The following is a 13,630-nucleotide window of genomic DNA, read 5'->3' as shown; positions in this document are numbered from 1 at the left end:
AAAAAATAATATTTATTCTCTGTGAGGTAAAAAGAAAAAAAGGCTTTTACTTAAATGTTCTGTGGCTTCCACAGGGGCTATAGTGTTCCTGTTGCGAATGGCTGGTCTACCCTAACCTTGGTGAAGTTTTAAGTAAGGTCACTTTTGGTAGGCTGATTGAGAAGATTAAGGCAGATGGGATCTGAGGATACTTTGTTGACAGATTATAAAGTTGACTTGGCCACAGAAGAAGGAGGGTGATATACAGTAGTTCTGTATATAAACTATTAAAACTTTGTCCTTCTCATTTTTCTTCTGCTAATTCATTCCGCCCTGATTGTTTTGCTAACTCGTCTATCATCTATTTATCCTCTATTTTTATTTGGCTTTTAACAAGGTACTTTTTGTTCATGCGCCACGGGCAGTGCGCATTTGGCAGATGAATCATTTTGTCTGGTTTTACCCTCCCACATCCACAGGGGTTCTGTTACCTGGGTGGCTCTTCACGCTTGGCTCCTGTTCCTCGTGTGTGATGTGAGTTAACAAACGTATCCATTACCAAGAAGAAAAGGTTGACTATTGTGTTTGTGTTCCTACAGCTTTACATATTCTCAGCAGTGAACTTTATGGGTCTGAATGGCATCATCGGTGAGTTGTATTGTGTTCTGGCTGAGGTCACCCATTACACCTGGTGCAGATCATTTTTAAAAGTAATTTTTAAAAGTAATTTTTAAATAATTTATAATTGAGACAAACAGCACTTTACCAGGCCCTTCTGGCCCATGACCCTATGCCACCAATTTCACCCAATTGTACATTTTTGAACGGTGAGAGGAAACCCATGCAGACACAGGAAGAATGTATAAACTCTTTACAGACAGTGCTGGATTCGAACCCCGGTCCCGATTGCTGGCACTGTAAAGGCGTTGTGCTAACCATGTCTCCCTATGGGATGTTCCATCAGTGCCTGTGTGATGGTCTCTCGCCTACTGTCGTTGGCAAAGTCTGAAACCACAGAAATTTGGTCCACTTGTTTCAGCTGCATTTAGAAACAGAACCAGGTATCAGACAAGTATTAGCCTTCAGCACAAGGTCGACAGTGGACTGTTGGATTCTGTAATGCTCACAAACTCCCAATAACTAAGTCTCCCCGCAATAACCTGCAATAGCACCTGCATTGTAATTCCCATTCATTTAATTGTCAAACTGTGGCAGAAGGAAGGTCCCCCATTCTTCAACATCTTCTATGGGGTTCACAGCAGTTTTATCATGCAGGCTTCATCCCCCATCCGCCCCCACCCAACCCCCCCCCCCACCTACCCTGATTTACAATGCACTTCATTGTCACAAAGGTCAGACTAATGTTGTTCCTGAAACCAAGGATGGATGTGGCCACAGGTGAACTCTGGAAACTTGAGACTAACCATGCAAAGTTGTCTGCTTAATTGATGAAGAACTATAGATCTAAAATGACCTCTGTGGGCACATAATTTCCACAGTAATTAAATCATGGTGCCACAGTGGTATGGTCTGTACATCCAGAAAAACCAAGAACAGCAAAGTGGAAGTGTCAGATTAGTACAAGTGGATGGTTGATGGTTTGCAAGGACTGGATGGGCTGAAGAGTATGATCCCCTTCTTTGACTTTGACAAGTCAAGGAACATCCAAATCACATGGCTTCCTGTCATACAGATACTGTATGTCATAATCAAGTCGGAGACTTCAGGGGCATTTTCTTTCAATGATGGCACTAGGTTTCCTGGCAACACTTTGTTTGCCTTTGAAGGACAAGAAAAGTATCTTGTGGACAAGACAATTGAAGCTTAGAAATCACAGTTCAAGATCATGTCAGTAACTGAGCCACATGGGATTTACATGTGGTTGTCTTTTTTATAATTTTAGGTGAAAAATACAATTGGTTTATTTTAGGGAAGAAAGTCGGCCATCTTTCAATTCAATCACAGGGCAATAATCATATTTATGGAGAGGGAATCCTGCTTTTTGACAGGTTCAGCCAATCAACACTGATCTCTCCCTGCATTCTGACAGTATGCAAAATATTTCATTCAATGGTGCTCAACCTGCACAGATGCAGGCCCACCATGATGACCACGAGCCATCCATATACCAGATCCCACATCCCCTTCCCAGCACTGAGGACAATGTAGTACTCAGTGTACCTACTAACCCACACATCTTTGGGTTATAGGAGGGACTTGTACAGTCATTGAAGAAGATGCAAACTTCACACAGCACTGCATGACAGGATTTAACCTAGATCTCTGGAGCTGAGATCGCAGCTGCATTTGATGCTCACCTGTGCTCCCTATCAAGTCGTGCCAGCCCGACTCCAGTACGAGGCACGCACAGTCTCTATTTTGAAAATATTTTTCTCAGTTCTTGTTGTTTGGCCGAGCATTTCCCACAGAACTATTTTCACACTCTCATTTGGCCAAGGTTCTTTAATCTCTCCTGTTTGAGCTTTGCATCTCGAAGTTGTATCAAGTAAGGTTTCCTGCCTCCACTTTGTTCCACAGTGATGCTGATTGGCTGCGGGGCATTGGTGAATGGACCCTATGCACTCATCACGACTGCGGTATCAGCTGATTTGGTGAGTCATTAAACATCATGACACTAGCAAGGCTGACTCTCCATCTGTGATCAGGCCCTGGCAGTCATGCCTTTGCTTGTTTTGGTCCCATCTCCTGGAGTTTTCTCCCAAAATCTCTCTTTTTCCATTTCCTCTGTTTAAGATCAAGGTTTTGGTCAAGGTTTTACATCCTTTTTTTCTCCGATTTAAAAACAGCTTGATTTCCTTCTACGTTAAGTGCATTGTATAAAGATATTGCCGATCATGTTTTCCAAATAGATTTCAGTCGGTAACTCTTTGCCGCTGGTGAAACACAAAAACGGGAATCTTGAGAAAATAACGAGAAGCTAGCGGGATTTAGCAGGTCATGCAGCATCCGTGGGGAGAGATGGTCAAGGTGGGACCCAATCTGAAGCATTGACTGACTGCTTCTCTCCACGTATGCTGCCTGACCTGCTGAGCCCCTCCAACCTCTCCTTGTTTGCTCCTTCCCCTGAATATTTCACCTGGTTGCCTGTGGGATTGCATGGTTGCTGCTGTGTAGGAGTGGAGAGGTTTGAAGTCTGGTCATTCTGCTAACCCTGGGATGGTTTCTGATTTCAGGGCACACACAAGAGCTTAGCAGGAAACTCCAAAGCCTTAACAACTGTGACTGCAATAATTGACGGCACAGGTTCCATCGGTGGGTATCATATGTTCACACATCAAATTAATCGTCCCGACAAGAGGGCCTCCAGAGCAAGTGAAAAAACAACTTATTTCTCTCTGCACAGGTCCTGACAGAAATAGTGTGAATTGATCCATAGTGATAATGAGTTTATTGTCATACACATTGTATCTGGAATTCAAGCAACTAGCATAAAGAATCGTGGAAAATAAATAGGTAGCCTGCGTTGCTGTTAGTTCGCATTAATGACCAAATGTGGATATGCACTGGGGGAAACACGAGAGACTGCAGATGTGGAATCTGCAGCAGATAACAATCTGTAGGAGGAACTCAGCAGGTGGAGCAGAATCAGCAGGGAATAAGGAATGGTCAATGCTTTGAGTTGGAACCCGTCATCAAGACTGAGAATGTGGAGGGGAGGTTGCTATTATAATGAGGGCAGGGTGGGAGGGGTTGCACAGGGATTGGTGAACCAGGGACTGGATGATGGACAGAAGGGGAAGTGAAGGCAGTTGATTAACAGGCATGGCAATGATCCACCAACCTCTGGTGCATTTGGTGTTCTCAGTGTGGCCTCCTCTCTGTCGGCAAGGCCCAGCGGAGGCTTGGCGTCCACTTTGCTGATCGCCTGACCTCTGCCCACACAATCACTGTCTTGAGCTCCTGCTTGCAAGCCATTGTATCTCCCTTCCCATTCCCGCACTGACCTGCCTGCCTAGGCAGGCTCCACTGCCAGGGTGAGGTCAAACACGAAGCAGTGGAACAGCACCTTGTATTCTGCCTGGGTCGTCTCCAACTGTGTGGTGTGAGAATTAACTTCTCCAATTTCAGGTAACATACCCCCTCATTTCCTCCCTCTCTCCTAATTGTGGTTAGCATAGCGGCAGGCACAAAGCTAGTGACCTGGGTTCAAATCTGATGCTGAGACACCTTGAAGAAGGGTTAACTTTGGTAATGCATCTTTACCTCCTATGGACACTGTGAGCCCAGCTGAGTTCCTCCAGCATTTCTGTGGGTTTTTTAAACTCAAATCCAACACTGTCTGTCAGGTGTATGTCCATTCTCTTTGAGTCTGTGGGTTTCCGCCCATTTTCCAAAGATGAACAGGGTTAAAAAGTAAAGGATGAAAATCTGTATACACCGTGGTTGAAATAAAAAGAGTCTGGGCATTAACATAAATTTTTCTGGTTTCTGCTAACCATGCCTCTCTCCCCCACCCTTCCCCCTCCCCCTTCCATATGCCCATCAACCCTCTCCTCACCTGATTCTACCTATCACCTACCTCCTCCTCTCTCCCTTCTCTCGACATTGGCCAATTTCAGCCCTGATGCAGGATTTGACCATCCCAATTGGCTCATGGACACTGGCTGACCTGCTGAGTTTTCCCAACAGTTAGTTGTTTATTTAAAAAAGGGCTTGAATCTCAGGAATTCTTTACTTCTGCAAACTGGAGGCAAAGTCTGTCGAATATATTCAGGGAAAATGTTTGGAAATGTTTAAAACTGAAGGGTCTCCACTAGTTTTGAACAAGAGCAGCAAAGTGTCGTTGATATGAAGATTGGATTGGCCACGCTGTTAATAAGTGATGTAGATTGGTTGTCTGACTGGCTCCTGGTTCTTGCCTTCCTTCTCTCAGCAGCTGAGACAAGCTTTTGTCACCACTGTGCATTATCTCTGGGCCAGGGATCTGTGTTTTTACTTTGATTGTTCTGGAACAATTCTCCCCTGGATAGTCACACTCATCACTGTAAATGGAAATGCTTGAAAGAGGCAAAATAAATGGCAAATGGTCTGCAAAGTAACAGGTGAGAGAAGCGGGCAAGGCTGAAACTCATGCTTGTCACACTGGGAGATGGTGACCCCCCACAGACTGATAGTGGCAATACATGCAAGTACAATGTACCTCTGCACCAGAATTCTTGCTGCAGGTAGCAGGCACTTTGTGAATGTGTGGGGGTGGGGGTTGGTGGCGGGGAGAGAAACACTCCAATAGTATTCTTTAGCAAGAACACAAGATCATAAGAAATACGAGCAGGAGTCGGCCATCTGGCCCGTCGAGCCTGCTCGCCAATCAATGAGATCATGGCTGATCTGATGATAGGCTCATCGCCACCTCCCTGCCTTTTCCCCATATCCCTTAATACCCCTACTATGTAGAAATCTATCCAACCGTCTTAATTGGATAGGAAAATAAGTCTTATGATGCAAGGTTGGCAGAGCTTTTTTCTATGGAGCATAGAAGGATGAGAGGAAACTAATGGAGGTCTATAAGATCATCAGAGGTGTGGACAGCCAGCATCTTTTTTCCAAGGGCAGGAATAGCAAATGCCAGAGGACATCTGTACAAAGTAAAGCTAGGGAAGTTTAAGGGAGACATCAGGGGCAAGTTGCTTTTTTTACACAGAGCGTTGTGGGTGCCTGGAATGCCTTTCCAGGGTTGGTGATGGAGGCTGAAACATTAGGGGCATTTAAGAGACTCTTCAACAGGCACATGGATGGAAGAAAAATAGAAGCTTACGAGGTAGGGAGGGTTTATTACTCTTTTTAAGGAATATATGGGTCGGCATAACTTTGAGGACCGAGGGGCCTTTACTGTGTTGTAGTGTTCTCTAGTCTATGAATCCATATCTTAGTTCCCTTACAATGTAAAAATCTATCCAACCTTGTCTTAAATATATTGACTGAAGTCACCTGCACTGCTTCAATGGGCAGCGAATTCCACAGCATTTCCTCCTCATCTCTGTCCCAAATCGACTACCCTGAATTTTGAGGCTATGTCCATTAGTTCTGGTCACCCCTGTGTATTGTACAAGACACAAAAGTGCTGGAGAAACTCAGCAGATCACGCAGCATTCTTCATGGCAAAGATACCATAATAAGACATGGGTACAGAAATGGGCCATTCAGCCCATTGAATTATTCAGTCATGAGCTAATCTATTTTCCCACTCAGCCCCACTGCCCAGCTTTCTCCCCAGAACCTTTGATGCCCTAGCTAATCAAGAACTAATCTACCCCTGCCTAACTACCGGTAACTAACATTTCGGGCCTGAGCCCTTTGTCAAAGTCTGAGCAAAAAGCAGGTGAGCACTTGAATATATTGACTTAAAGGAGAGCTATATTGGCAGGTAGGATAGTGCTGTGTTAGTTTGATCCATGGGTTGATTCCTGTGCTGTGTTCCTCTCTGCAGGTGCTGCATTAGGACCTCTGTTAGCTGGTCTCATCTCCCCTAGCGGTTGGAACAACGTCTTTTACATGTTGATGGTGGCAGATGCCTTTGCCTTCTTGGTGAGTAGCGACCTGATTCTCCTTATTCTCATTCCTGGCTCGAGGTGATGGTGGGGAGGATATGTTCACGGATTGCTAGAACCTGGTTCCCACTGGTTCACTGGGTTCACTGCCTTCTGGTTCCACCTTGCCTTTTGTGCAGTCACTTCTCTTTTGCCCAGGGTCTATCAGGATCCGGGCCCTGGCATGCAGACCCAGCAGAATCAAGCCAGTCTAAACCATGAGTGCGTTGAAGGCCAAGGTGAAATGTACATGGTCTTCCTTAGGACCACCCCTGACCTCAGGGTTTGTTTGTCGACCGTTCAGGATACACAAGGTGTATGAGTTCCTGTGAACCTCTCACTGCCTACCTAACTTCACACTGGTCAGAGCTACATTAGTTGGAATAAAATGAGGAATTCTTGCTGCTTGCTCTGTCTGCCAAGTCCACAAGAAAATGCATCTCTTGGTAAAAGTGGCCAAGGAACTGTCAGAATGTGTTAAATAGTTGACTGGTTTCACACACATGCTTCAAGAGAGAACCCCTTCCACCATTCCCTGTCCATATGTGACTCCAGACCCATACCGCTCATTTGATCCATAGTTGTCCACTGATGTGGTCCCTTGGTCACACCAAGATATGACGTACACTGATGCCCATTGTCACACCTTCCATCCAGGGGCTGACCCCTTCCCACACCCACCATCAACTCTGGGCTGTCCTTTCACAGCTCCAGAACTGATCCAGTTCCATTCTAAGGCAATTCCTCAAGAAGTGACGTGGGTGATGCACAAGACGGTGCAGCTCCCTCAACAAGACTAGATCTCACATTCCCTCTCTGTCAATATTCAGAAACTGAGCTGGACCCACGTAGCATTTGGGACAAAGACATATTTTCCTTTATTTGCCCCTGTGCTCCACAGTTTTAAATTTGTAACCAAACAATAACATGACTAACGTGCACATTTCCAGATTTTATTCAAGATCATTTGTTTCCATTTTAGTTTGAACATGTAGAAGTTACAGCATTTTTTATACAAATCCAAGGCCTGTATCACCCTCTGAGTTTAAAAAAAAGTTGCCCCTCAATTCCCTCTAAAATATCTCTCCTCTCACCTTAACCTATGCCCTCCGATTCAATATCCATACCTCTCATGGTTTTGTGTACCTCTATAAGGTTATCGCTCAGTACCTGTGCTCCAGGGTTAAAAGTCCCAGCCTATCTAACCTCTCTCAAAAACTCAAGCCCTCTAGTCCTGGCAACATTTTAGTGAATCTCTGCACCCTTCCAACTTGTAGACATCCTTCCGGAAAGGCACACAGTGCTCCAAGTGTGGTCTCACCAACATCTTGTGCGCATCTTGTTCCCATTGAAAACCAGTGTGCAAACACCGTTTTTATGATTAAATGTTTTCCAGGTAATAAATAGTTTTTCAGTTATTACCACAATCAAGTTTTGCAATAAAACTATGAATTCTGTTTAAGTATCTCGATGTTGGTGAGTGGTGGTATTTTGTCAAGACCCAAGTGCTTTCTAGGTTCCAACTCATTCTTGGAAGAGTTCAATCATCGTTGAGGTGGGTTTCACAAACAAGTTTTGTAATCCTTGTTTTCTTTTTAATTTAAGTTGCTGCTGCGTCTAATACTGAAGGAGCTTCATATTTGGAGGCCAAAGAAAAATGAGATTGAGTAAGTTGGATCTGTGATCCCATCATGGAAAGGGTACTGGAGGATTGGCAGACAGCCACAGGATTCACTGTTTGAGTCTTGGCTGAACAGGACCCATAATAAGTACTAATGATCAGGAGTTTATTGTCATACACATGGTACAATGTACATATGCACCAAAATTTCTGAGGATTTATTACATGGAAGGCAGTCAAGAGGCACTCTCTGGCTTCTCCCATAAAGCCAATGTTGAATTCAGTTTACTCTCTCACCATGAATACTGAGCGTCTGAACCTTCCTGACTAACCTCCCATGCAGGACCTTGTAAAGTCCATGTAAACAACATCCACAGCCTTCCCTTCATCAACTTTCTTGGTAACCTCAAAACTCTAAGTTTGGTTAACACAACCTATAATGCACAAAGCCATGTTGGCTATCCCTAATCAGCCCCTGGCTATCCATATACTTGTATATCCAATCTCTTAGAACACCTTCCGAAAGCTTTCCAACTATTAGCATCAGGCTCATTGGCCTATAATTTCCAGGGTTACTTTTGGAGGAACAACATGTGCTACCCTCCAATCCTCTGGCACCTCACCTGTGGCTAAGGATGTTTTAAATATTTCTGCTGGGGACCCTGCAATTTCTCCACCAGCCTCCCTCAAGGACTGAAGGAGTATCTTGTCAGGCTCTGGGGATTTATCTACCCTTATTTGCTTTAAGATAGCAAGCACTTCCTCCTCTTTAATCTGTATAGGTTCCATGACTTCACTGCTTGTTTTCTTTACTTCCCACGACTTGGTTGCCATTTCCTTTGAAACTATCTTGGTCATTGTTTGAAGAATGGGAAAACATGTTGGTTCTATCTATGAAAGCAAGCGATGAGAAGGTGGAGGGCCTCAGTGAGTCAGGCTGATATCAATAAAGGGGCTAGACCCTATGTGTTGACTGACCATCTCTCTCCATGGATGCTGCCTGACCTGCTGAGCCCCTCCAGCTTCTCATTGCTCAAGATCCCAGCATCTACAGTTCTCGGCAGTAAACAAGAAATACTTGTGTTTCTCGATTCCCTTCCCCTCCCCTCTCCACTTTCTGTAGAGATTGCTCCTTCCAGGACTCCTCACTTCCCATGAATCACCCCATCAGTACCTACCCCTGTAACCATTAGAGATGCTCCATTTCCTCCCACACCTCCTCCCTCACCACCATTCAGGGCTCTAAACAGTCCTTCCAAGTGAAGCAACACTTGTGAATCTGCGGGTGTTAACTACTGCATCTGGTGCTCCTGTTGTGGCCTCCTTTTCATCGGAGAGATTGGACGCATACTGGGAAATTGCTTCACTGAGCAACTCGGCTCTGTCCGCTACAACAGTAAGGACCTCCCAGTTGCCAACCATTTTAATTTAACTCCCCATTCCCACACCAACATGTCTACCATTGCCTTGTGCACTGCCAAACTGAGGCCACCCTCAAAATGGAGGAACATATTTTGTCTGGACACTCTCCAACTAGATGGCATTCATCTCCAATTTCCATTAACCCACTCCCCTGGATCTCTAAACCTTTCTCTTTTCCTCCAACTCCCCACCCTTCTATCAGAGGGATACCCCTTTATTGCTCTCTGCCCCCTCCCCAATCAGTTCTCTGCTTTTCTTTCTTCTACCTGTGACCTCTTACCTGTTGGTCTGTGCTCCTCCCCTGCCTCTTCCTCCCACCTCACCTCCCTCTCCCCCTCCCCACCTTGTAATTCTGGCATCTGTGTGTTTTTTCTCCTGAGACATTGGTCACCCTTCACTTCTGATGGATGCTTTGTGACCTGTTGAATTTCTCCAGCATGTTTGTGTCTTGAATCTCGAGGTGCTGGTCTACAGGCTTCAGTATCTGCCCGAACGGAGCAGAGAGGAGGTTGTGATCTGGGTGATGGGGGTCTTTTATGATGTTGGCTGCCTTCTGAAGGCGGTGCCTCACATGAGTTAATCATTGCGTAATTATTTTTGTGTGCCCTCCCAACCCCTGACCCAAATACAGGTTGAAGGAGCACTGACGCCCACCTCGATATCAAGGCCATATTATGCACTACTGCAAAAGAAGCATTTTTGCACACCATTGGAGATCTACTGGGGATGTGAGCTGCTGTGTAACCACATGCCTCGGCACTGCATTTTGTTTGAACTTCAGAATGGATTACATCTGGCATCGGGAACACATCCTGTCTGACGTGCCTTCCAGGTGACGTCTCTGAGGAATCTGTGCCTTTAGAGTTCATTGGGAAGCAACTTGTTTATTTACGCTCTGAGAGCTTACAAGTGCCACTGCAGTTTGTATGAATGCATTTACTTTTGGGGAGTTTAGTCTTTGTGGGATCTGATCCACATCTCTGTTGTGAGTCTCTATGTGAAACGTGCCCTCAACACTAGGAAGTAGAATCTGTCCGATGCAGCTTGGGGGAGTTCACACTGAAAAGCACATGAATCCTGTCCAGGGACAGAATGGCTTTGAATCTCATCATCTTCTCTCACTCGTTAGAGCCAAGAATTAGTTGACAATCATTTTCCTCAAAAAAAAAACCTTACAAAACATGGAAGGAACTAATGAAGATTGCCTTCTGGGCCTGTTGACAAAAGTTAAAAATCTGACCCCCAAATAACTTCAGTGCTTAGAGTGACACAAGGGCTTGAAGTCTTGGCACAACGTGGACAAGTTGGTAGATCTATTTGCTCTCCTCCTGTGGCACTGGATCTTGCACCCAGATCTTCATTCCTTCCTGGCAAAGTGCCTGGTGTTTCTATGTTTTGGAAACGTAGAATGCTTTCATTGATACTCAAATTCTTCCAGTTTGTTTAACTCAGTGGTTTTCAAACTTTTTCTTTTCACTCACATAACACCTTAAGTAATCCATATGCCACAGGTGCTCTGATTAGTAAGGGAGTGGAAAGAAAAAGTTTGAAAACCACTGTTTTAATCGTTTTGTGCATGGTTTCATAACTCCAAAGGAAATGGGCCAGTGACTATTTTTCTCAAGCAAAATATTTCAGTAACAATTGGGTCGAGAGCAGTGATTCTCAACCTTCCCTTCCCACTCACATACAACCTTAAGCAATCCCTTACTAATCACAGAGCACCAATGGCATAGGGATTACTTTAATGTGAGTGAAAAGATAAAGTTTGAAAACCACTGGTTTAACTGATGGGATGAAATAGGAACACACACATGGCAGCCGCACAAGTTGATCCTTGGCTCCAGGAGCCTGTTCTGTCATTCAGTGTGATTGTTGTAACTCCCGTCACTGGATTTCCGCCTGCTCTGGGTAATCTCTCAGCCCTTCGCAAGGACCAAGCCTATGGTGGAGGATGTCCAAAGTTGTGAGGTGGAGGCTGAATATTCTCCGGGGTCCAGGTGTGTAAGGATGGGGTTGGTGGTGGGAGCAAGGCAGAGAATTGAATGGCTGCAGCGTTCAACTTCCTCAGTGTACTGCGGTTACAGAGCAAAGTGGAAGAGAGACATTGCAGCATTGCTCTGGGGACCCACCAAACTCGTACTGCAGAGGGTCATTGTGGAGCTGGGGACTCTCCATGCCCCTGTCTCGTGTAGTGGGCGGCAGCTGGGGGAGATGAATTGAAGATGGCGGGAGAGAGTGGACTCACTCCATGTCAATGAGCCATCAGCGTCAGCCTGTTTGTGTGGAGGTTTGGGATCCAATTGGAATTGTATGAACCAACACCAGCTGTGAAGCCCTCAGATCGACATCGACCTTTGCTGAAACTGGGTGGCCTTTACCCAGAGGATCAATAATCCTCCCTGGTTGCACAGTCATCGGGTGGAATAACCTTAGCTCAGCTTGTGGGAGGTGATCACAACTCCCAGTACTGCTGCAGGAAAAGGCAGGAAATGTCGAGATGCCATGCACATCTCCTGCTCGATATCTTGTGATGTGTCTCGGCTGCCAGAGACCTTCCACTGAGTGGACCAGGCAGTGCCCATAAAGCAATATGAAGTAAAATCCAGGAATATAGAACACAAGACTAATACAAGCCCTTCAGCCCACAATGTTGTGCTGACCTACATAAACCATCAGTTCCCCTCCCCCAGTGTCTCTCTGTCCCGATCCCTCTGTCTCCTTTCGACCTCTTCCTTCCATCATACGGTTATCTCCACTGCTGGCAATGCATTCCAGGCATAAACTATTCTATGAAAAAAAAAACTCTTATCGTCTTGCCTAAACTTCCCAACCCTCCCTCACCTCTGGTATTGGCCATTGCCGCCCTGGGAAAAAGGTGCTGGCTGTCCACTTTATCTATACCCCTTATAATCTGATAATATAGACTGCAACGCTGGAAGAAATGTCCCTTTAAAAATTTGTGCACTCTTTATCTCAATAGATTTTGGGGTGATTTTAAAGAATTGAATCATGCAAGAGGTTTCTGCTTGGATGATAGGCTGAAGAGTATTTGGGCCAGGGAACCCAGCCATGCTTTGCAGGTTGATGTCACTGGGTTCTGTGCACTTGGTTATCAGAGAATAAATGAGCTAAAATCTGCAGGCCAGGATTTTTAGCTGTTTATTTGCTTGTATGTTCCTTCTATTTAATAATATCTCAATGTTTTCAAATGTTTTGTTGAAATCTTTGCAAATTTTTCATGGTTGATATATTTTAAAGTTTGAAATTTTGGGGAAAACTAATAATGTCAGAAATTTAGGCAGTGCAATATCAAAGAATATGTTGGCTTTGTGCAAACCAAATGAGCCCTGAATAAAATATTTAAATTCAAAATTTTAATTGTTAAATTTAGACATACAGCACAGTAACAGGCCTTACCATCCACGAACCCATGCTGCCCAATTAATTTACAATCCCTGTTCATCTTTGGAACCATGGGAGGAAACCAGAGCACCCTGAGGAAACCCACGCAGACACAGGAAGAACATGCAAGCTCCTTACCCACAGCACGGGATCTGAACCCTGGTCCCGATCTCTGGTGCTGCAACAGTATTGTGCTATGTCAAGGAATCCACAACTTCATCTTTGGGACTGGGGCAGATTACTGACCATCACGTCTGTTCACATCAATCAGGTAGCATTTACTTTAATTCTGAGATCAAATTCCCTTTATCAGGTTCTTATTAAGGGGAAAAATCTGGGAATACTGCTGTGTTTTTTAAAGGTACTCAGGCGTGAGAGTGAAGGTAACATTTCTAAATGTTCAGGTGATGCAGAATTTGCAAGGATGGTAGACAGTGAGCAGGATCATTAGACACTGTAGTAAGCCATGGATAGGATGGGCAGGGAGGTGGCAGATGAAATTTAATCAAAATACAGAAATGCTGGAGGAGCTCAGCTGGTCTCTCAATGTCAAGGGGAGGTAAAGATACAGTATATTACCGATGTTATGGGTCTGAGCCCTTCTTTACCTTCTTCTACCTTGAAGAAGGGCTTAGGTCCGAATTGTCAGTTAGGT

The 13,630-nt window shown here is 44.8% G+C and overlaps 1 protein-coding gene across 6 annotated transcripts in view; it reads left to right on the top strand.

Annotated features, from left to right (window-relative positions):
* Positions 1-12,782, top strand: part of LOC138738590 (glucose-6-phosphate exchanger SLC37A1-like) — a 91,132-nt gene extending 78,350 nt beyond the window's left edge. For all 6 annotated transcript variants that reach the window (XM_069889108.1, XM_069889111.1, XM_069889110.1 and 3 more), the window contains 6 exons: positions 579-627; positions 2,518-2,591; positions 3,174-3,252; positions 6,428-6,525; positions 8,133-8,194; positions 10,202-12,782. In XM_069889108.1, coding sequence (XP_069745209.1) covers positions 579-627; positions 2,518-2,591; positions 3,174-3,252; positions 6,428-6,525; positions 8,133-8,194; positions 10,202-10,217 — 378 coding nt within the window. In that variant the 3' untranslated portion in view covers positions 10,218-12,782. The remainder of the gene's footprint in view (positions 1-578; positions 628-2,517; positions 2,592-3,173; positions 3,253-6,427; positions 6,526-8,132; positions 8,195-10,201) is intronic.
* Positions 12,783-13,630: the final 848 nt, after the last annotated feature.

This window comes from Narcine bancroftii, chromosome 7 (assembly GCF_036971445.1).
Source record: "Narcine bancroftii isolate sNarBan1 chromosome 7, sNarBan1.hap1, whole genome shotgun sequence".
NCBI lineage: Eukaryota > Metazoa > Chordata > Chondrichthyes > Torpediniformes > Narcinidae > Narcine > Narcine bancroftii.
This window is presented reverse-complemented; position numbering and strand designations above follow the sequence as displayed.